Here is a 24,798-nt window from a genome sequence, read left to right on the forward strand (position 1 = left end):
CATAACATAACATAACATAACATAACATAACATAACATAACATAACACAAGTAAAACTTGGATGACCACATTAGCAAACTCTCCAAAGCCGCTTTTTTTCAACTACGTCGAATTGCGCAACTTCTTCCTTTCCTCAGTAGAAAAGATGCGGAATCATTAGTGCATGCATTTATTACCACTCGCCTTGACTATTGTAATGCTCTTTTCTCTGGCTTACCAGCTCACTCCATTGTTCGTCTGCAGTACATTCAAAATTCTGCTGCCGGATTATTAACTTCCACAAAAAAATCTGCTCACATCACCCCTATTCTATTTAATCTTCACTGGTTGCCTGTATCTATTCGTGTGCAATACAAAATTCTTCTGCTCACCTTCAAGGCACTCAATGGTCTTGCTCCCTCCTATCTTTCCGACCTACTTTCTTCTTATATACCTTCTCGCGCACTCCGGTCTTCTAATTCTGAACTTCTTTGTGTACCTAGGTTCCGCCTATCTTCAATGGGCGGCAGGTCCTTCTCTGTTACTGCACCCAAACTTTGGAATTCACTTCCCCTGGCACTCAGAACAGTCACCTCTTTCAGTGAATTCAAATCAAAGCTTAAAACTTATTTGTTTAATCAACACTATCACTAATTTACATTGTGTATTTGTCTGTTTTGTTTTCTATTTCTGTCTTTACTACATAATCTGTGTTATATGCAACTGCATTATTTGTAACTGAATTGGGCAAATGTCCAATGAAATTGTTTCTTTGTAATCAGTATTTGCTGCGTTGGTGTACCTTGTAGAGCGTCCTTGAGCTTGGGAAAGGCGCTACATAAATTAAACATTATTATATTATATAACATAACACATAACATAACATAACATAACATAACATAACATAACATAACATAACATAACATAACATAACATAACATAACATAAATGTCCAGAGATGTTATCTTAGGTTTTACTTTTAAGGTCAGCAGAAACAGTGGTGCTATTCCTTTTGTGCTGGAACATCTGATTAAAATACATAAATTCCTAAAGAAAAGTCAACAAAAACATGTATATCAAAAAAAAAAAAAAAGACAAAAAGGGTCAATTTTGATGTCATGATAATGAAAAATGATGTCCAAACTCTTTAAAAAAATAAATATACTAAAATAAATATATAATAAAAAATAAAATGCAATTAAAATAAAATATGTCCAGAGATGTCTTAAGTTCTGATGGAAGATAACGTAAGGTCAGCAGAAACTCCTTCTACCCCATTTGTGCCAACATCTGATTAAAATACATAAATTCCTAAAGAAAAGTGGATAAAAACTTGAAAAGCAGAACTAGTTAAATAATTCAGAGAAAAATCTATGAATCACTCTCTCTGACTGAGGGGAAAGAAGGACAGAAATGGAAGAAAGGGAACAGGAGGTTTGTAGGACTCACCTAAAAAAACCAGAGAGAAGCAGAGAAAGGAATAAAAGGCAGAAGGGCCTCTTGCAGCGAGTCTAGCTGCTCCGCTTCGGGTCGCATCATTAAATGTGCTCGGGTGCAAAGTGACTCATCACTCGTTGACATTCGACGGCAGTTCTGAGCCACATCCTGCTGTTTTTTACAGCCAGAAGACATGGGAGCAGGAATGGGTGGGCTGAAGAAAGCGGAAAGGTGGGACCGTTGACAAGAAGTCAGTCCATCTGACAGTCACGCATGCATAAAGCGCTGTTAAAACTTTAATCGTCTCATTTCCAGGGCAAAACCAACACAAATGCCATACAGCCAGACCAGTGAGAGTTGCTTCAAGCACACAGGATAAAAAAGATCTTATTAGGTTTTAACGGCTCCTTAAGAAGGCGCAAGGCCATTAGATCACAAAAAAAAGAAAAGGAAATACGATTAGGGTCTCATGTTCACTTGTCCCATGCTGCATTCCCAAAAGAAAGTCCAGACTGATAGATGCTCCACTTTCTCACCAAAAACTCTTCTGGATAGACGCAACACGTTGCATCCCGTTTGATGGTTGCCGTGTTGCCTACATGTTAAATAATTTATGATATTGCTGAGAAACATCTTTATCACATTTGTGCTGGTTTCTGCATTGGAATTAATGTGCGCTTGATGGTTGATAATATAATCATGTGGCTCTGAAATCAATGAGAGAGATGTTTCTTTAAGAGAGCAAAATGAAATATTACTCAATAGGAATATCACTGCATGAATAAATAATATTGTCATCAAGTTGTCTTTATCACGCATACATATTCTCTTTCAAAACTATCTGATGTATTCAAGCGAATAGACACTGCGCAGGCAGAGAATGAGTGCGAGCAGAAACATGTCAAGACTCGCCGCGGTTAGTAGGGTGAGAAGCGATTAACGCTTGACTTGCTCTGGTCAGAACTGGATCAACTGGGGGTTTGGGCCCTAAATTAAAATGAAATCACCTTCCTGTCAATCAAGCCGGTGGACCTCGGCAGAGAACTGAATGCGGTGCTGATGTAAGAGGGAAAATGACAAGAGAGAGCATTTGAGCAGAGAGTCCAAGAAAGAGGTCTTATATGAAGAGAACCAGGACCTAATTTGTACCAGAACAAGCCAGATCCAGATCCAGCACCTGATGTATCTTTTATGGTATAATCTGTATAATATGTATGGTATAATCTATAATCTGTGCATATGTTTATGAAAAATATAGTATGATAATAATAGTTCAGGTTGGTAAACAGCATGAGAAATAGCATGCTCTTGAGTGTAAAATAACATCAGGATGTCAAAACCTGTACTATACAGATCATATTTTATTTGAGAGCAGAAGTGAATCTGTGAATAATATCTTACAATCTAATAAGAAAACAAGTAAGTGTTGAATTTAACCATTTGTAGCTCTGGTTATATAATGTGACATTAATTAAAATATTTTCTTGGTTAACGATTCAGATATCAGTAACACTTTACAGTGCAGTTCTAAAAATTATTTTAGAAAATGATGAACAATATATTAACAGCATTAACTCTTTATCTTGTTTAATGTTGTTTTCTATATATTTTTCAAATATTTTCAAGGAAACCATTATATGTTTTTTCAAGATTCTTTGATAAATAGATGAAAAAGAACAGCATTTATTTGAAATAGAAACCTTATACAACATTATAAATGTATTTGCTGACACTTTTGATCATTTTAAGTAATTGTTGAGGAATTAAAGTATTTTTACTTTAATTTTATTGAATTAAAATGGTATGCCAAAATATTTTGACTTTAAAAAAATATAAAATAACAATAGTACATTATGAACTACATAAATGAACAATTGAACAATAGTATATTTAGAAAGTAACATTATTTATTAAGATTACAAAATATAAAAATGCATTTTTACACTGAAAAAAAAAAAAAAAAAAAAACTATTCAAAAATTGCTAGGAAAATTTCACAAATAATAAAAAAAAAAAAAAAAACTATTCAAAAATTGCTAGGAAAATTTCACAAATAATTACAAAGAAACAGCACGTAACACACTGAATTAAATTTATACTTTTGAAATAGGAAATAGTATTTTCTTGTAAAACATACTCAAATAATCTTTGTTTTTATTTGCAAATTTTCATTAAAATAACTTTTACAGTGTAGGTCACAACTGTTAACAAATTGAACCTTATTGTAAAGTGTTATCCATATATCATTCAAATCATGCATTGAATACATTGGGACTGAATCTTGCACGGCACTGGATTTGTCATCCAGTCTCTCCTGGAACCGGATAATTTACAAATTCCACACTAAAGAGAACAGACCTTCCCGAATGCAAATGCCTGTTCAACTGACGTCCTCTACACTGCACTTGAAGCGTAGGAGATTACTGCTGAATAGTTATTCTATAATCAGAGCATACCCAAATAGTTTCCATCAAAGCGTGCTAAAAAACTAATCGGTTCCAGAGGAGGTGCTCTTGAGTTGCTTTACGCGTGCAGCTGTGAGCCTGGATTCAATCCCACGCTCAATAAAGGCACCTGAGCCGTGTGGCCAGCCAAAACAAAGCTTTTACACTCAACTGCAACAATGAAGGCTAAAGCGATGCCCTCCTCACAGCTGCGTGCCTCTCTGCCAGCAAAGACAGCGCAGACAGACAAGGGTGCAGCTCCACCACACTGTCTGTCACGGTGTGCGTGTGTGTGTGTGTGTGTGTGTGTGTCTCACACTGTTTATCACACTCCAAAAACACTTTGGGGTTTATTTACTTTCTTATTTAATCCCTTGTGCATTAATGGGTCTTTAAAGGGGGTCATGCAATGGAAAACCAGGGTTTCCTTGCTATTTTGAAGTAAACTAGTTCAATCTAGTATGTAGATGTGTACTAAATTAAATATTCACAATGCAAGTCCAGAGAAATTATCCTAAAACATTTGTAAGTTTATCTAATGCAATGAAATTTAGGCAATTTTAACAGTGACTCAAGTGCCTTTACACCATTATATTCTATAACTAAGTTGTCTGATTATGAGATTCAGAGAAGATAATTATGTAAATCACTTATGCAGTAAAGAGGAAAACAAACTAAATGAGAACAGAAGGGTTTCGTTTCATTAGGCGCATCTGTAGAGTTTGGTGAAGTATAACCAATCCACCAGAATGAAGTGAATGATGAAATCTCTCATGGACTCACCTAGAATCAATATCACAAGCGCTTTCATCCTGGTTCAACCATCTTTCTGACAGTAACAACAGCGTTCCAGTCATCTGGGGTCAAGGCTTACGACAGCCTCCTGAATGATACCTTTTGTCCCGCACGCTTGCCTGAATGGAACTGTATAATTTAATTTCATTATCAATTCATTAATTCACTAAAGGTCTGGCTTTGCCTGAGAGCCACCGCTAAAGCTTGGGCTTTAAACACCCATCAGTGACTTTTATTTTATCTGACCTGACAGGTCAGTGCTATAAAACGCTGTTCCCTTACTTTATAGAACTATAGAAAGAGAAAAGAAAAAGTAAGTGAAACTCTAATACTGTTGTGTAGTCAAGAGTAGTTAAAGACCAAAACTGACTTGCATGGTGTTATTGTACGCAATTCATCAGTGCATGCTATTCTAACAATAAAATAAAATAAAATAAAATAAAATAAAATAAAATAAAATAAAATAAAATAAAATAAAATAAAATAAAATAAAATAAAATAAAATAAAATAAAATAAAATAAAATAAAATAAAATAAAATAAAATAAAATAAAATAAAATAAAATAAAATAAAATAAAATAAAATAAAATAAATAAAATAAAATAAAATAAAATAAAATAAAATAAAATAAAATAAAATAAAATAAAATAAAATAAAATAAAATAAAATAAAATAAAATAAAATAAAATAAAATAAAATAAAATTAAATTAAATTAAATATGTGCTTACTGTATGAGCTTATAAAGAGCAAAACTGACTTTAATAACAAATGTTCCTGTGCACAATTCATCAGTGTATGCTATTCTAAAAAATACAACAAAATAAAATAAAATGATGAATTTGAGAAAAAAAAAAAAAAAGATAATGCATTTGAAAATAAAAACAAATAAAATCTATTATTGTAGATAACATTTATTCTGGTAGGTCCTGCCGTACATTACACCAACTTGCAGTATAACATCCACACACACACACACACACACACACACACACACACATACTGGTTTTTGTGTTTTAGCACACACACACACACACACACACACACACACACACACACACACAGCCTGTGGACGCATTATGACTGTTTGTGCCCTGCATTGCTTTTACAATCAAGGTCAGTGACTAAGGCCTAAATTATTCTGTTTTTGATCTCTTAGCAATTTGTTCTTCCAATCCACAGGAAAGCCTTCAGCATCCTTCACTGGCATGTTTCATTTAACAAGACACTAACAACCCAAGCTGCATCGCCTCCAGGTTATATTTTGTTACCTGGCGGCCTAGTTTGGTTTAGTTTGTGAAATTTAAGACATCTGTTTAGATGCTTCCAACTTTTCCACTGCAGCAGGATCGCTCTCACTTCTTGTCCATAAAGGCCTGTTTGTTGCTGACATATGTTCATTTAGCACTGCATCCCAGATGTCAAATGAGTGAACATACTCTTTATGCATTCATATGCCATCTCTTCCCTGAGAATTCACTTTTATTATAAATACACATCAGCTCTGTTCCAAAACCAGGACAGTGAGCTGTCCTGCTGTCTGCTGCCTACTCAAGCAGATGTCCAACTCAATTGTAAGCTTATAAATGTATGATTTGAAACATTGTAGTGCTCAACACGTGCGCAGGATGCTAAACTAGAGTTTGGTATTAGCATGTTGCTAATTTAACATTTAATTGCTAATTTAATGCAATACTCCAAGCATAGCACACACAAATGGTTTAGTAGTCTATTTTTACAGTATTTGACATTTTTATGTGTACATATGATCAATATGATCAGTATGATACAATGATACTCTAGGTCATCAGATTAATTAAACCAAGATTCAACTCCAGTTTTAATGTTAGTTTAATATCATTTAAGTTGAAATGTCTTGTGCAGCCAATTTGAAAAAAAAAAAAAAAAAAAAAAAAAAAAAAAACAGAGAGACTGTTTACTTTAGCTGCATTCATCGTGAAACTTGCTTATTAGCACATTATTAGGAAAGGCGATTTGCAAAGATTCATTACAAAACATTATACTCACTTCTTCTGTTCAGTTCTAAGAGCTTGTAAAAGTGCATGTAGCATCCTATGACCCCAAATATCAGCTAATTATAATAATATCAGATATATATCAGATAATATCAGACTTCCCAAAAACCTAATGAAGTTTATGAATTAATAATTCATGATATTAATAATTCATGAGAAATTTAAAGGTCATATTTAAAAAAAATACCTCAAACGTATTTATTTATTTATTTGAAAAAAAAAAAAAAAAAATAAAAATAATAATAATAATAATAATACTTTTATTCAGCAATGAAAATGAATCAAAGTGCCAGTAAAGACATTTATAATGTTACAAAAGATTTGTGTTCCAAATAAATACTGTTCTTTTGAACTTTCCATTCATCAAAGAATCCTGGGGTGGAAAAAAAAGCATTACAGTTTCCACAAAAATATGAAGCAGCACAACGGATTTCAACATTGATAATAATAAGAAACAATAATAATTAAAAAAAAGCATCATATTATAATGATTTCTGAATGATCATGTCAAACTGAAGATTGGAGTAATGATGTTGAAAATTCAGTTTGCATCACATGAATAAATAAAATTGTAATATATATTCAAATAGAAAACAGTTATTTTAAATAGTAGTGTGTAGTAATTCTGGATGGATCCATATATGGATGGACCATATATCCAATAGATGGATATATATATATATATATATATATATATATATATATATATATATAGTTCGAAAATGCTGTCCAGGTAATAAGCTTGCTAGGTAATTCTTGGAACAGAGCTGTTTTGTTGTCTGAAATCCCTGCAGAATCACATTCAGACTGAATATTCATAGCAAAAGTCCTTGAAAAAGAGATGCACAACCACACCGATACAAACACACGCATTAATCTCTAAGTCCCAGCTCTGTGTTTGTATAAAACAACCATCGAGTAAAGGTTGGGTTGCCTGGGACAGTTGCGGTAGAAAAGGTGAAGCACTGCTGCTTGGGCAAGAAACACCGGGAAGCCGTCCAGAAGTCAAGTACGAAGCCTTCGCCATTTGGAGCAAAAGGAGCTGACCCAACAGAGAGCTCTGGGAGGGCCCTGTTCTGCTAAAGAGGACATTTGTAGTTTCAGGGAAGCTGTTGTTCATTTTAATACGCTGAAACAATGCTGCCAAAGCCCACTGGCTTTTTACAGTAGCTCTGCTTCTGGAGAAACGCCAAAACACGGTCACAATGATTAAGCAGGGACTTCACAGCAGCATTACATACGAATCGCTCATTAATACATCTGCAGTGACAGATAGGAAGTTGTAGAATCAAACTATTTCTTCATCCTCACATTTTTTGATCTGGTCAAAGAGTGGAAGCTGCTCCTAGTTAGCTACTTATGAAACTTACATCATTACCAAAAGCGTCAAAGGAATTTCACAGCATTTCTGCAAAGAAACTGAACCCGAAAATTAAAATTTGTCATCACTATTACTGCTTTTACAGCAGTTTTGATCAAATAAATGCAGCCTTTCAAAAAAAATATATTTAAAAAATCCTAATCATTCCAAACGTTTGACCGGTAGTGCATGGATGGATATATATATATATATATATATATATATATATATATATATATATATTTCGAAAATGCTGCCTTCGCCATTTGGAGCAAAAGGAGCTGACCCAACAGAGAGCTCTGGGAGGGCCCTGTTCTGCTAAAGAGGACATTTGTAGTTTCAGGGAAGCTGTTGTTCATTTTAATACGCTGAAACAATGCTGCCAAAGCCCACTGGCTTTTTACAGTAGCTCTGCTTCTGGAGAAACGCCAAAACACGGTCACAATGATTAAGCAGGGACTTCACAGCAGCATTACATACGAATCGCTCATTAATACATCTGCAGTGACAGATAGGAAGTTGTAGAATCAAACTATTTCTTCATCCTCACATTTTTTGATCTGGTCAAAGAGTGGAAGCTGCTCCTAGTTAGCTACTTATGAAACTTACATCATTACCAAAAGCGTCAAAGGAATTTCACAGCATTTCTGCAAAGAAACTGAACCCGAAAATTAAAATTTGTCATCATTTGCTCACTCTGATATCGTATCAATTCTGTACGAGTGTGTTTCTTTCTTTAGTGGAACATAAAATGAGATCGCAAAACATATAGTGACCACGGGCTATCGAGCTGCTCATTTCTGCTAACCTACAACTGAAATATAAACCATCAATTTACAAAACACATGAAAACTCATATTTCTAAATACTGACTGTGCCAAGCATCCGTTTCAAAATGAAACAAGTGCGTTCATCTGTTATTCTCTGTCCATCGCTGTGAGTATAGGAGACAGTGCGGTCCACAATCACATTATATTATCAACCCGAACGTTATTCTATACCTCTTCTCTTCTGCAGATCTGTGCGTATTAGCAATGCCGCTGACCGCGGTCACAGGTTATCACCGTTCGATAAAAATTGCTTTCTGACAGCCGTAGCTTTATGTCTCTGATCTCGCTCTTTGACACTTCCAATTTTCCGAGATAGAATCACCGTCCTTCTCGCTGTAAATATGGCCAGCATGACTGCTCACAACATCAAGGGGCTTCAGTAATGGCCCACTGCCTGGACTTCCTGTGGTTCTGCCTTGTCAACAAAAAGCTGTCAGGGACTCATCTAACTCAAGCAGGAGAGCAACCGTACGATTAAAGAGAGAGATGGAGAGCCAGGTAGACTATAAAACCTTGTAGTTGAAGATATATTCCCATAGTACAAGGATACAACCAAATATTAAAGATTGAGGGGGAACAAACTTACATCCCAATTATATTGAATCTCAAACTGTAGCTATAATGTGCTAAAATTACCAGGATTCAATCAGATTTACTAAAAAGGAAGCATTTGTGTGTCTGTCACTGTGTATAGGTCTTATTTTAAATTATAGGTGGGAAGTTCACTTTGATGCTTCATAAAAGCCGATATTGCAAAAGATGGTGTTGATAATAATAGGTTTCACATAAGGTCATACAGATATTAACCAATATCACTGTGTTACACATTAGCAGTAAGGGTTACTTGATCAAATGCAGGGTTCAGTTCTATATTTACTGAAAAACTTAGTAATTGTCAAAAGACAGAAAAACACAACAACAGGAGCAACAAAGGGGGCAAAGGACATGATGGATGCTAACAACAGGAAAACCATAAACACGAATGAATCAACACGGCAACAATACACAAGCGGAAAAGCACAGCACCTTGTTTACAATGCAGATTAAACCACTAAAATGAAATATTACTTTTTACTGGTGCGAAAGCAAAGACAATTACCATAGCACTTCCAAACAAATCCCTAAGCCTCTTAGTCAAACACGTGTAAATTCTATCCATTTGTGAATTTCATTAATTCACCTTAATAATTATTTAATCTGACCTTGTTTCACGGGACATACTTCCTGTTATTACTTCCTGTGCAAAACTGAAAGCAAACCAGCTTTATCATTTTTAAAGTTGTTGAAATGCATCCCTTGGGCTTGCTCATTACTTACAATGACAATATAACTGCCATGCGGATTTACCTACAATCCACTGAATCAACAAAACAGAACAAAATGATGGCTGTCCTGTAAATTAGACTCCCTATGGATCTCACACTTGTTCTAACACTTCCGGCAATGTGATGGAGGTGATACTCAAGATGACCTTTGCTGAAAGCCATGCATAATTAGACCAGTGAATTTATTTCTACCAGGAAGATTGCCTTTGCTTTTGCTGTTCTACGGCCTGAATAGAAAAGTAATTTGTAATGTATGTTAGGGCTGTGCAATTAATCGCATGCAATTGTCATGCGCATCTCGTCAGTAAAGCCAGTCCCGTGACTGGTAGTCAATCTCCATCACCTGCTTTCAGATTGAGCGGCATTCACTACACAGAGCCATAGTTCACTGACAATTAGGCAATATCGCGTTCATAATCACAGATGAATCGCATTCGATTATGAACGCGATATCGCTTAGCTTGTCAGTGAACTACGGCTCTGTGTATTAAATGCGCTCCATCTGAAAGCAGGTGATGGCGATTTACTACTAATCATGGGACCGGCTTTACTGATGAGATGCGCATGGCAATCGCATGCGATTAATTGCACAGCCCTAATGTATGTGTACTTTGACTGCCCTGAGTAGCTGCTTTGTGGCAAAAGGCTTTACGCTTATTTTCTCAAGCTCCTCTATGTCTGGACCTGGGCCTTGTCATATTGCATTGGAAGAACCTATGACACTGCATAAATTATGGGATGCAATTGCCAAGAGTGGCTATGTGGTGGGATTACGTACAAGGATCAGCAATGTGTATCTTTAATTATGTCCTGAATTGCTGATTTGTCTGACAAAGTGCATGATTAAGGGAAATCTCTCCAACCCCTCAATAATCCGGTCACTGCTACCGTGAATCCAAAATGAGGCAAATATTTATCTTGGAACCAGACCAATATATTAGCTCTCACATTTCATCAATGTCTTTTTTTTTTGACTCTTTCCTTTAAACAAGCAGGCCACCATAATTTATTTGACTTAACAGCCATTTGCCTGGGGTGTTGCATGTTGATAACAATGCAAAAACACACAAAGGATAGGAAAGGAGCAATGCACAGAGACTTGACCCAGTATTTGAAGCTACACCAATTGTTTGTAGCCAATCAGTGGTGTATTTTAAAAGCAGTACTCAATATTTTGCTTTAAGCCAGCAGAGAGTAAAAATTCCCCAAACCGGTGCTGCTGTTTGATATATAACAAGGTGTTTTTGGCTCAAGGATGTTTTATCTTACTATACCTGAGGTAAAAGGAGGAAACACAACTTTGATTACAAGCCTGAGAACATATGACTCAAGTTGCCATGCACTGACCCATGTTTCCTACCCATTAGAGGGGAACAGCTAGCAGCGGAAAAGGGGGGGGAGACAACACAATTTTTTTCGCCTCACATCGACTGGACATTTACCTCTTGTTCCCCGCAGTGGTAATGGATTTTAGGAGGGCGACGGATCATACCTCACATTCTCGGGAGCCGGAGATGGTGTAGGTACATGGTCCTGTCCCATTGACCAGTACGTCCATGGTCTCAGAGTTTGTGGGTTTGTAGTCCACATAATATTCCTGAAGCGGGGAGCTGAGGGTGCGCTCTGTCTCCCGTGCCTTTTTCCGGCGTTTTCTCACCATGGAATGCTGCTGCAGTTGCTTCATGCTGCTGGGATAATGCTTCCAGGAGACGTAGATCACTAGCAAGATCATGGCCACAGATAGGAAGAGGGCGACGCTGCCGGCAATTATCTTGTGGAACGAAACATGCTCGAAGTCCTGCTCAGGGACAAGTGGGGAGGCAGCCGTCGGGGAAGGCACAACAGCGTTGTTGCGTGTTATTTTCTCATTCACCCTGAACGTGGTGGGCAGGGGGAAACGTCCAGGTTTGGATGGGGAGCTTACGGTGGAGGAGATCGGTTGGTAAGGAGTGGGGGTCATCTTACAGATTCCATGTGTGTCAACAGCCTCGATTACTTTCTCACCCTGAACCTCCTTTGGTCCAGCACAAATCATGGTGGTCTCCTTGTTCCCCTTGAAGTTCCTCAGCCAAGCTACAAGGGGGCATAAGCTGGGGCTGCATTCCCAAATGTTACCAGCAAGACTGATGGTAGTAAGAGAGATCCAAGCTGATATGGCCTCTTGAGACACGTTGCTTAGCTTATTGGAGTCCAGATTAAGAGTCTGCAAGTTAGGGAGACACTGGAAGATGCTTGAATCCAACACCTGCAGGTCATTTCCAGAAAGATCCAGCTTTTGCAAAGAGGTCCAGGTCCATGTAATTCCCTGGGTTATCGACTTTATCCGATTCCACTGCAGATACAAAGCGCGGAGGTTGTTCAGCCTTGGGAAATGAGAAAAATTGATCTTTGAGAATTGGTTGTGCTCTAAGTGTAACTCCGTCAGTTTGAGAAGACCCGCAAATGCATTACGGGTAAGACTTCGCAGTCGATTGTAGCCCAAATCAAGGAACTCTAGGTTTCGACAATCCTGGAACACTCGCATGGGAACCGTCTTGAGGGAATTCGATCTGATGTGGAGACTCAACAGTTTGCGCAAGCCCTGGAACTGATTCGGCTGCAGGACTTGAAGTTTGTTGTAGGACAGGTCCAGATTGCGTAGGTTGGGGATCGAATGGAACGTGCTGTTTTCCAAATGTGTGATCTTGTTAGAGCTGAGGATCAACTCCTTTAGTCTTCGAACACCCTGAAAGGCTTGTTTGTCCACTGCATTGATGTAGTTGTGGTCCAGGTACAGCCAGACTAACTGGCTGAGGCTGGCAAACTGACCAGCCCTGAGGTTCACCAAGCTGTTGTACCGCAGAGAGAGGCCTTGGCATCCCACGGAAACATTCTTTGGCACATCACGGAAGGCATTTGACTCGCAATACACTATTTTGCCATCGCAGCGGCAGCTTCGGGGACACGGTTTCTCTCGGACTCTGCCTTGGGAAGCCAAGAGCCAGGCCTGCACGAGCAGGGGGATCATCAGCCAACGGGATCTCACCAGGAATCCTGCATTAAACACAAAGAGAAAGAAGGGATAAGCCATGATTCAGTCAATGCTGAATCCTACTCTTTTGCATCAAAAACTGATGATAACTTACTTACAAGGATTAGTACATACTTAATTAGTCCCGCTGCACAGTTTGCACAAAGTAGGTTATCAAATTACATAGCCAATGTTTACTGAATAAAATCTTGAATGTAGGAGGAAAGTAAAAACTTATTTGTGTTGCTTCAAGTCAGAATTGTATTTGCCTTCTCTTCATTTCCCATTAATGTGGTTACTATGCAAATTGTTGCTCTAGACCAGTATTTGGCCTTCTTAAAGTATGCCGATGTCAATTGATTCTCCTAGTTCATGTACTTTAATTAAAAACGAAAGCAAATATATACCTTTACCTTGAAGCAACCAAAATAACTCAATAGTAAAAACATTCCCCTTAAGGTTTCTTAATAACCATAATTACACACTGGCTCGAATAAACAGTCTCTGTGGTAGAGAAAACAGACTGTTGACTTAAAAGAATACGGTTCTTTATGCTCATGGCTCATAGTATGATATCAAAAGATACTATAAAAAAGAACTTAGACATTCTTTGGATAAAGAAGACTACAGTATCAAGCAAGATAAGCTACAGATGAAAAACAGAGACACAAGTATCACAACAATACAGAAGAGAGAGAGAGGAAGAGAATTGAGTGATACCCAGATGTCCTTGTGATTGTTTTGTTTTCTAAATGAGAAAGAGTAAATCAAATATCTGTTGCTACAAAATACAAATTCTGATTAATTGTGCTTGATTGTGCAGTACAAAAATTTGCGGTGGGGTCCCCCTTGGCAGAAATCACATTCAGGCCCCTTCTCCCTCATCGGGCCCTTGGAATCGTCTTAAACACCACCCCCCCCCCCCCCCCCCCTTGCTGTGTTTGTGACAGAAGCAGTGATTCATGAGCGAATCATTCTTTTGAGTCTGATGAATCGATTAATCCACTTCACAACTGAATGATCTGAATAATTCGGGATTCAGGCGATTCGTTCACAAATTGGACTGGTTCTCAAGCTCAACTAACTGACTCAATGAGCCGGTCGTAGAGGTTAACAGCTCACTGGAGAAGATGATAATTAGTGAATAATGATGTAAATCTAGGTCTTTTCATTACACAAAGCTATCAAATGACTTCAGAAGACTTATAATATAGTGCATGAGTCAGACTACTTTTGTGATACGTTTTTATGGTGCTTCTGTGTTCTTTATAAAGCTTGAAAGCTTCAGCCCCATTCACTGTAATTGCATGGAAAACAGCAACCAGCAGAGTTTTTCTCCTTTTGTATTCCCTAGAAGAAATATGGGTTTCATAATGCAAATAAACTACAAAAAGATGACTAAATTACTATTTTAAGAAAAAAAAAAAACATAATATTTTGAATCAATGAAAACATCTTTGCCAATCAATGAAGGACAGTGACAATCTCCATTTCCTCTTTGGCTGGCTCAGTGTCTCTTTATGCTTTGCTATCTGATTGAGCTTTTTCCTCAGTTTGGGCAAAGATTATTTATTTATTTATTTTTTTTGAGCTAAGGGTGTGCCAAAATTGATAACAGTCCTTTGTCTGCTGTTCTTGGAGCAAAAACAGGAAATTATTGGTTTATCTTGAGTGGCCAGCACAAAGGTTTACCATCTGAACCTTTAATCATATTACAACTACTGAGTAAATATAAAAGTAATTGTATAAATGTACAATGGTGAGCAGCAATGCATTTGAATCATCCAACCCAACCACTGTTTACCAGCCTCCAGATCTAGATCTAATCGAAACATTTCGTGTAGGTCAATCGAATGAAACGGGCTAATCTAATAGTCTTGAAGACAGAGCGTAAGCTGGCCGAACAACCTGTTATCTACAGGACAATCGGTTCAGTGTGGCATTGAAAATTGCCTTTGAATTTATTTGAAATAATGAGAGAAAAACACAGTCCCTAATCTTCCTGTGAAGAGTCTGAAGTAAATGTGTTATAGTGCAAAGTAGCCAAAGTTTATAGTTATATAACTTAAGGCCTGTTTCCCAGTGAATGTACTCAAGAGTAAAAGTTTTCCTAGTAAAAGTCCATGTTACCGCTGCTTGTAAATCCAAAGTATGAGACCATAATGCTTCATACAGTACAATATAGCCTGTTTTGAGCACTGAGCCTTATAAAAACTTTACAACTGGACACGATAAGTAGCTTTACCTCTACATGCACTTCTCTAGACCCACTTCACATTGTAAGGAAATGAAGGTTATTTGCTCATATAAAAAAAAAAAAAGATATTAGACCAATTACCTTAACTAGATTTGTACATTTTCTAAAGAAACTGAGGTGTTTGACACTGGAAAAACCATAATAAATGCTTATACATTGTAGTCTGTAAATTACAACAAATAAAACAAAATTAAAATAAAACATTTAATAAAAATATGAAATATTATTCCTGTTTACCTGCATGCCATGTGACCATGTGAATAATATGTAATCATGTAATCAATAAAAAAGTAACTGTAATCTGATTAAAAATATTTTAAAATGCAATACAATCTAATTACAAGCAGTGCTAATTGCGTTACTAACAGTAGTTACTTTTTATGGAAAGTAATCTGTTACGTTACTTTTGCATTACTTTTTCCTCATCAGGGGCCTCATTTATAACCGTTGCGTACGCACAAAACCTGCCCTGAAAGAGGCGTACGCCACTTCCTACGCAAAAGATGGGATTCATAAAAACAAACTTGACGGGAAAATTTGCGCACTTGCACGCAAACTCTGACCCATGCGTACGCACAGTTTTACTACAGTGAGCAAAACAATGAAGTATTTTAAAGTCTGTTTTCATTTTGATATAAACAATTAGATTAAAAATGACACTCATTAATGAAGATGAGCACTGAGATTAGGCTACATAAAGTCATTATGCAGAAGTTAAAGATAATATGAATAGACATATTTGTAGTGGATTGTGGGATTACAAATTTAAGAATCTGTTTAAAATATGCTGATCCTATGTTCTGACATAGCATCACATGAAAAACTAAGGTGAAGTACATTGTATTTAGCATTTAAGGTAAATTACATCAGACAAATGATTATCTTAAGCAAAGTGTAGCAAGAGGTTCCTGTCTGTTCCTGTTCTCTTATTGTTAGTCAAATGAACCAGATTACTGAGACTATCACCTTTTGTTTGTAATGGCTCTTGGTGCCTCTGCCCCAGTCTTTGAGTAGTTATACTGATTGAATTAGGACTGTCAGACTGATTGGATTAGCACCTATGCATTTGAATGACACTGTTATGCTGATGAGATCAAGGCTGGGAAAAGGCCGGTGTCGGGCTGATTCCTGTACTTCATTTGCATGCTTTGTTTAAGGTAGTCACCCAGGTGCTTTGTCTCCATTTCTAACTACTGCCCCCTTAAAATGTATATAAACTACAATGTAAAGCCTTAGTCAGACTTTTGATGACTGCAGCACCACACAGCACGTTCTCAATAAAGAACTCTGCTGAAGATACCCAAGAGTCTCCTGGTCTCTGCTTCGACGAGGAAAAAGTTTCCTGATTGGATTAGCACCTATGCATTTGAATGACACTGTTATGCTGATGAGATCAAGGCTGGGAAAAGGCCGGTGTCGGGCTGATTCCTGTACTTCATTTGCATGCTTTGTTTAAGGTAGTCACCCAGGTGCTTTGTCTCCATTTCTAACTACTGCCCCCTTAAAATGTATATAAACTACAATGTAAAGCCTTAGTCAGACTTTTGATGACTGCAGCACCACACAGCGCGTTCTCAATAAAGAACTCTGCTGAAGATACCCAAGAGTCTCCTGGTCTCTGACCTCCTGGTCTTCCTCGACGAGGAAACAGTTTCCTACAGGATGCACTATATTTTTGATGACTTTTCCTGTGGCATGCTGTTTTAATGACAGGGAGGAGTGCTAGGCGCACAAAAGTTCCTCCTTAAACTAAACTGCAGATCTCACGTTATGAGAAAATATTTTTAGTGAGAACAAGGAAATTATGCACACTTCGATATTATGGGAGACTGCTGGATTCGGTGGATGAACGGTCCATCGGTCGGTTTGAATAGGTGCAATGACAATACTGTACAACTACTGCTGCACAGAAATGTTGATGTATGCAGGCAGACTCCTTCTGTGATAGTCACACATTTGAAGGATAGAATTTAAAGTAAACGGTAAGATTTGCATGTTTCATTTTTTAAACATTTTGTCAGTGACGCGCCGAGTCAGACAACTGCATTTTTTACTGCAAAATATAAGTAGGCCAAACTAGCCTATATAAATACCCTAAAACATATGTGTACATTATCAGCAAAACGGCATAAATTTGATTTCTTTAAAACAATTAAAATAGCCTACTATTTGGCAAGTGTAAAATAATGAATCAACTCTTTTCTAAAAAGTTTCTCTGAGAAGTATTTTATACACTTTTGTTTTTATGGATTTTTTTGATATATTTATTCTAAAACATACTGGATGATTTTTAGCAATGTAAATTGTATGGCAGAAATGGCATTTATAGTCCGTATCTCCTTAATGTCTTGTACCTTTGATGGAGTTAAACATGGTGTCATGTGGATGGGAATATGCATGAAAATGATATGCAGATGAGGTTATGCATAGTAAAACTAGGCGTTGTAAGCTCCATATATGGTGATTTCGGGGAGGTCATGCATAGTAAAACTAGGCGTTGTAATGTCCATATATGGTGATTTCGGGGAGGAGACGGGGTGTAAATGCACGTACGCACAATCTTTCTCTGACTGGGATTTATAAAAGGATTTTTGCGCAGGTTCTGGCGTACGAATGGTTTTATAAATCTGAAAACTTTTGTGCGTACGCAAAATCTAGCTTTCGTGCATACGTACACTTTTAGGATGAATTCTAGGCAAAGTTTTATAAATGAGGCCCCTGGCCTGGGCTTGCTTTGTTTGTTTTTAATTGAATTAAATACAAAGGACATTTGTATTATCTGACATTTAATTATTGCAGGTTTGCATTTCACTGTTTTTGATCATTTTGAGGAATATTCAATCTGTTTCTGTGCAAGTGAGATGAGTAAATGTTCACATTTAGTCTAGAACTACAGTTTACACAGTGCACACACCACCTCAGCACTTTCTCCTGATTTCTCTCAACATCACTTTTAGGATGAATTCTACGCAAAGTTTTATAAATGAGGCCCCTGGCCTGGGCTTGCTTTGTTTGTTTTTAATTGAATTAAATACAAAGGACATTTGTATTATTTGACATATTTAATTATTGCAGGTTTGCATTTCACTGTTTTTGATCATTTTGAGGAATATTCAATCTGTTTCTGTGCAAGTGAGAGGAGTAAATGCATGTTCACATTTAGTCTAGAACTACAGTTTACACAGTGCACACACCACCTCAGCACTTTCTCCTGATTTCTCTCAACATGGGGAGATCATTTTGAGGAATATTCAATCTGTTTCTGTGCAAGTGAGATGAGTAAATGTTCACATTTAGTCTAGAACTACAGTTTACACAGTGCACACACCACCTCAGCACTTTCTCCTGATTTCTCTCAACATGGGGACAGGAGAGCTGCCAGTCATTAAATGTGAAAAAGTAACTGGCGTTGCTTATTTGAAAAAATGTAAATCAGATTTTTTTCTTGTAAAGTAAAAAGTAATACACTGCTTTACTAGTTACTTGAGAAAAGTAATCTGATTACATAACTTGTGTTACTTGTAATGCATTACCCCCAACACTGATTACAAGTGCTTAATTTTTGGAATCTGATTACGCAATCCAGATTACATGTAATCGGTTACTACGCAGCACTGTGAAAAACTAACCACCAAAATACTGTATGTGGTTTTGATATGTGAAAAATCCCACAGACCACCTAGAACACCCTTTTTAGGCTAATGTAAACCATTCTAGCCCTTAAAATTGTCCACACGTCACTTGGGAAGGCCAGAACAGCCTAATTAGAAAAAGAGAGACGGGTAAATCAATTTAGTCTCTGCAATATTACCAGCTACACAGAACACCTTGGGCAAGATCACACAAAGTTATGCAAAGGTACACAAGGACACAAGGAGCAACTGTACAACCCAATAGGGTTCGCATGCAAATTCTCAAAGTTTTAATTAACTCTCACAGCGTAGCGGCTGGAGTCACCCTCGTGAGTCACACTTTAAGTACAAAAAGAGCCAACCTGAAAACCTCCATTTAATTTGTCTTTCTCTGCATATATGCATGATAACATAAGTGCATCTTGGCCTCCCCCACCTTCCTACATCCAATTTATCACGATAAAGGAACGGCAGCCAAGATGCAGTCAAATAGTGCGTGTAAACCAGCCCTTGATCTTAAAACTCATTCATCATGCCACCAACATTAAAACACGTCCACATCCAGTTCTCAGAACCGCAGTTTCTGCAAAGCCGTTCTTGTGGTAAAAGCAATCTCACCGACTGGATGCTAGATACCCATGGGAAAGAAAAATCTAAATGAGATCCCTTTAATATCGCAATTGTTTTTCCTCCACAGCAAAGGGGTGGAATGGTGAGCAAAGAGAGACTTTTAGTGTCTCTTGCTGAGAAAAAGACCTCAGTAATCTCAAGTATGTCTCTTTTATGTCTCAACATCTTAAGATATAAAAGACGTCTGCGATCAAAAGTCAAACCCAAGCATTTCCAGTGAAATTCTTCCAAGGTCAAATGATCTGAGCTGCTATCCACATTCATTTTATAGCTCAATGTTCTTATAGTATGACAACTGTTAACTCATTTGTGTCAGTTTTATCTCTCCCAATCAATTTTAAGAGAAAGCATTGAAAAATGGACACAGATGACTTTTATTTGACTTCTGATGGTAGACTTTTGTTGAGATCTCATCTGAAAGTCTAGAGGTGTTACACTCTGGCATTGATGGTTCCATGAAGAACCTTTAATGTCCATAGAACCTTTCCGTTGGACATATAAGGTTCTTTCTAGATGAAAAAAGTTCTTTAGATTAATAAAATGTTCTTCACACTAAGAAAGTAATGGTTCTTTTGAGTGCCATTCACTGAGAGATTCTTTGGGTAACCCAAAATGGTTCTTCACTCTTAGAAATAAAGGTTCAAAAAGTGGGGTTTTGCAGCAATGCCAAAGAACAGCTATGTTTGGCTCCCCAAATAACCTTTGAGTGAACAGTTAAAAAAAAACAACAACCTTCTATTCTTAGTGTTAATCTAAAGAACCTTTTTCCACTAAAGAACCTTTTGTCCAATGGAAATGTTCTATGGATGGTAAAGGGTCTTCATGGAACCATTGATGCCGATAAAGAACCTTTATTTTTAATAGTGCAATCTCTGGAGATCATCATGAACGTTCATCAAAAGTGTCTTCAGTTGCTTTCCAATTAATGTCATCGCTTTCTTAATGAAATAAGTGAGATACAACAGCGATCTCATTTTGATTTTCCTTTCTCATATGGCATTACCTAGCATTACACATACAAACATACACTCTTAAAAATAAAGATTCTTTATTGGCATCTATGGTTCCATGAAGAACCTTGAACATCCATGGAATCTTTCCATTCCACAAAAGGTTCTTAAAATATTCAAATGTTCTTCAAACTAACAAAAAACTGCTCTAAAAATGGTTCTTCTAAGGCATCGCTGCGAAAACACCCTTTTGGATCCTCTATTGTTAACGATGTAGGGGAAAACATGTTCTTTAGATTATTAAAATCTTCTTTACACTAATAAGAAAAATAGTTCTTTAAGAACTGTTTACTGAAACGTTCTTTGTGGAACACAAAATGGTGTTCCAGTAAGGAGCTATGAAAGGGCAATATCTGAACAACACAATTTTCCTCTTGGTAGATGGATTGATTTTTATGTCTTGATTATGTACTTCCTCGTGCAATTTCTTTCACTGCATAGCGCATACAATAAACTGCAAGCATACTTTAAAGCACATACAGCATCACCAGAGCCCTGCGGAAAAGCTCCCTGTAACAGTGGCCAACTTTTCCAGTGCTAATCCCATCTGTGATTTGTTTCTGTGTGAGCAGGAAAAGCATAATCCCAAAACAGCAGTGCTAATCTCACACAAAAATAATCTGACACAAAATTGAACAGCTCTGAAGCAATCCCATCACATTCAAAGAGGAGCCCACATGCTACAGTCACAAAAGAGATTTCACATCTACAGTTTTTTCTATATTCCTCATATCAAACTTAATGATATTTCCATTACCCACATTTTAATTTCCCCTGACGGAACAGGTCATAATCGAGAATCTGTCTTCACAGTTTAAGCAATCAAACCCGAGAAACAGATACGGCTACTTCCTGTCATTTCTCACTGGCTGACATGTTTTCTGTCTCTCTCCCCAGTTATCTGTTTTGACACCCTCTCCACTCTATTACCTGGAAAAGCTCTTAGACGTTTAATAAGGGACACATGATGTGTCCAGACGTCTTTCGGTGGGCTGCGGTAACGCAAGACAGGTAGCAAGAACGAGAGGAGGGGGATTGAGGAATTAGCTTCGGGTCTTATCCTTTCTGTAGCGCTGTAATATCGCACTGAGGTACTTAACAGGAATATGACAGTAAGTAGTTGTTCTTCATGCTGTGCAATTATCATATTGCTTTACAGCTTGTTTGAGCGTGCCAGCGTGGGACAATGGTTTCATCGTCACATAGAGTGACAGATATGGCAACATTGCATGCTACTGACGTGACATGTTAAATTCTGCTAAATATTATGGCATGCATTTAACTTCCACACAATGCATTTGCAGTGCAGATGACATATAAACAAAAAAAATAGACCACAATAAATAAATGAAGTGAACAGACTAATGAATGAATGAATGCGTGAATGAACAGGTGATTTTCACACTGTCAAGAAATGCATAAACCATATTTCAACCAAAAATCATGAAAAAAAAACATCTAAATAAAAATCTCTCACTGTCAAGAAATGCATAAGCCATATTTCACCCAAAAATCTAGAGGAAAATAAACAATATAGAAACTATTTAAAAATGTATGAAATTAAATTAAGCATAAAAATAAATTGTATTAATTACTGAATTATTTAATATGTAATCATTATTCATTTAATAAATAAAATAGATTGATTAGTTTTTTCATTGTATTTTTTTATTTATTGTGACATTTTTATGCATCATCACTAGCCCACTGTACTAGATAAAATCATCATTACTATAATAATAAAAAGGTATATTATTTAGACAGTAAAGTGCTATTTTAATTATTGGATGAAATTTAAATTATGCTGATTTTTAAAAATAAAATCAGGCACACAGGATGATTTTCATTACTGTATCACAGTAATGAGAATGTTTTTATGTATATATATTTTTTTTTTGCACATTAAGATAATGAAAATAGGATGGGGGTGCTTAATTGTCATGCAATACATTTTAATGTCCTTAAAAATATCAAAAAAATATTTTCTTTATGCAATAATTGTTTTTTTGACATATGAACTGGTCTTTTCATTGTAAGGTTCACCTAAACATTTACATCTTTTATTATTTTGTGAAGCTTTATTCTTAACAGCCAGCATTAGAAATGTCACCAGAATGAGTGTGAGCTGAGCGAGTCGAGCGAACAGCACACCTGTGAGGCACAGAAGTGAACATCCACCTACATCATCTGCTCAGTAAACAGCCACAAAGACGCTACGACAACCAGCCATTATGATGACAATACTCATATTCTGAACACAAGAGTCACATTTGTTTCATCTATTCACCCTTACACACTTCCAGCACCATTTCATTAAGTCATACTTGAATGAATGACTTTTCCATACATTATACAGGGCGATCACTGGAAAAGGAAAGGGGGCGGGGTGTTATTTATGATCTGATTATGATTATTTATGATGGGGACAACCATCTGTGCTCTCAATAATTACAAAATGATTTTAAAGGCATCTGAGGGATGATATTCCCTCAATCCTCAAATTTAAACAGAAAAAAGAGACAACAAAACAAGCAACAGTTAAGAGACTACAACAAGACCTCTGCACTCCAAGCTAAATGAATGACTGCATAAAATCAAATAGTAAATCACAGCTTTCCGCTATGACAGCATCATTTGCTCTGAAGCATCAATCAAAATCTGGAGTTTTTTTTTCTTCTTCTTGAAGGATGCAAGAACTGACACAGCATTCTTGATGCATAACTGCAGGTTTTATGTCCTTCACAAAATGCATAGTTATTTGGGTGCCATATAGTGAAGTATGAAAATGCAGTGCATATGCCTAGAATTCCTCAGATGAAATCTGCAAGGACACATATGAGGCAGCTCAGATTCTCCCCAACAGATGTGAGTTAGACGAATCTACGAGCATAAAATCCAATCAGGACAGCAAAACAGCAGATAGAAAGACAGCCTGTTGATCACACATCACTCGTGCAAAATCTAATATAAGTCAATAAATTCTGTTCAATATGATGTCTGCAGGTATGCGTGATGAAAGTTGCACGCTAGCAAGGACAGACTCAAAGATGCTTCATTCATGCAACCCACTTATAAATCCCACAGCAATGCTATTTTAAGAGACGATTTTAGGGTTTCGATAAACCTCATTTCCTAACTGTTTCCAGAGAGCCAACAGACAACACGGATTCATTTCAAATCTACTGAAACATACCCATCTCTGCGTAAATGTCGCGTTTCCAGCAGGTTTTACAGCCTTTCGATGTGCGGTTCCAGATTCCGCATGGCACCGTCTTCAAACACACTCAGAAAAGAGCACCTGCCCAAAGATGCGGTGCCCGAGATGCTGGCGAGGTTCGGAAAACTCCGGCAACGGCAGCTTTATTTCAATCCCGCAGCTGCGCCGCTGCGCAACATGTCCAAGTGAACAACGGAGAAATCCTAAGAGCTCTTTCCAGCGTAAAAGACAAACATTAAGGGTTTACTTAACGAAAAGGTCCTTAAAAGAACATTTCCAGAGAGAACGCGTGTGTGTATTAGCTATATCATTCGCCTCAAAATATCCTCCACTTGGTTGGAAAGTTTGGAGAGATTTGCGCAAAAGCGCACCATCGGATGCTTTCCAACGTGCGCAGCTATGAAGAAAGCCAAGCGAGGGATGCAAACATCTTTCTTATGTCCTGTTAAAAAACAGAGCTGTGCGCAGGATGAGTGATGTATTCCAGATATCTGCTTATCTCACAGGAGCTCAGAGCTGGTGCTGTAAGCCACATTCAGGGCGCTTTTCTTTCGCCGAATATCTGTCAAAAACAGAAGAAGGTTTTAAGAGGAGTGTGCGAGTGTGATTGCACTCAGCACTGGTGCAGTCATTGCTTAACCTTCCTTTGCAAGTGCTATGCATCGGATTGCCCTCTTCTGGTGGGAAAAGGCGACATGCATCGCCCGTTCACAGCATTTGCCCGTAAATAGCGAGGCTAAGTATTCTTGAGCGCGTCTTTGAAATGACTGCATAAAATATTAACATGCGGTAATTGCATTTATAGGGCTACGCATGATTCATTATGCCTTAGAGGCGTA

At 37.2% G+C, this 24,798-nt stretch overlaps 1 protein-coding gene and 1 long non-coding RNA gene across 3 annotated transcripts in view; one reads left to right on the forward strand and one right to left on the reverse strand.

Moving 5' to 3' along the window:
• LOC107671041 (leucine-rich repeat transmembrane neuronal protein 4-like) overlaps positions 1-24,560 on the reverse strand; it is a 139,684-nt gene extending 115,124 nt beyond the window's left edge. The window contains exons 1-2 of one of the 2 annotated variants that reach the window (XM_016463886.1): positions 23,936-24,560; positions 11,696-13,236 (exon numbers count right to left, since the gene is read on the reverse strand). In XM_016463886.1, the coding sequence (XP_016319372.1) occupies positions 11,696-13,236; positions 23,936-23,939 (1,545 nt within the window). In that variant the 5' untranslated portion in view covers positions 23,940-24,560. Of the gene's footprint in view, positions 1-11,645; positions 13,237-23,935 lie in introns of both variants that reach the window. The other variant, XM_016463887.1, reaches the window with a different exon arrangement.
• Positions 97-15,306, forward strand: LOC107671042 (uncharacterized). The gene is made up of 3 exons (XR_001632153.1): positions 97-242; positions 5,812-5,817; positions 15,297-15,306. It is a non-coding gene; the product is annotated as an uncharacterized LOC107671042 (long non-coding RNA).
• Positions 24,561-24,798: the final 238 nt, after the last annotated feature.

The sequence above is a fragment of the Sinocyclocheilus anshuiensis genome, unplaced genomic scaffold, assembly GCF_001515605.1.
Source record: "Sinocyclocheilus anshuiensis isolate Anshui unplaced genomic scaffold, SAMN03320099.WGS_v1.1 scaffold332, whole genome shotgun sequence".
Classification (NCBI taxonomy): Eukaryota; Metazoa; Chordata; class Actinopteri; order Cypriniformes; family Cyprinidae; genus Sinocyclocheilus; species Sinocyclocheilus anshuiensis.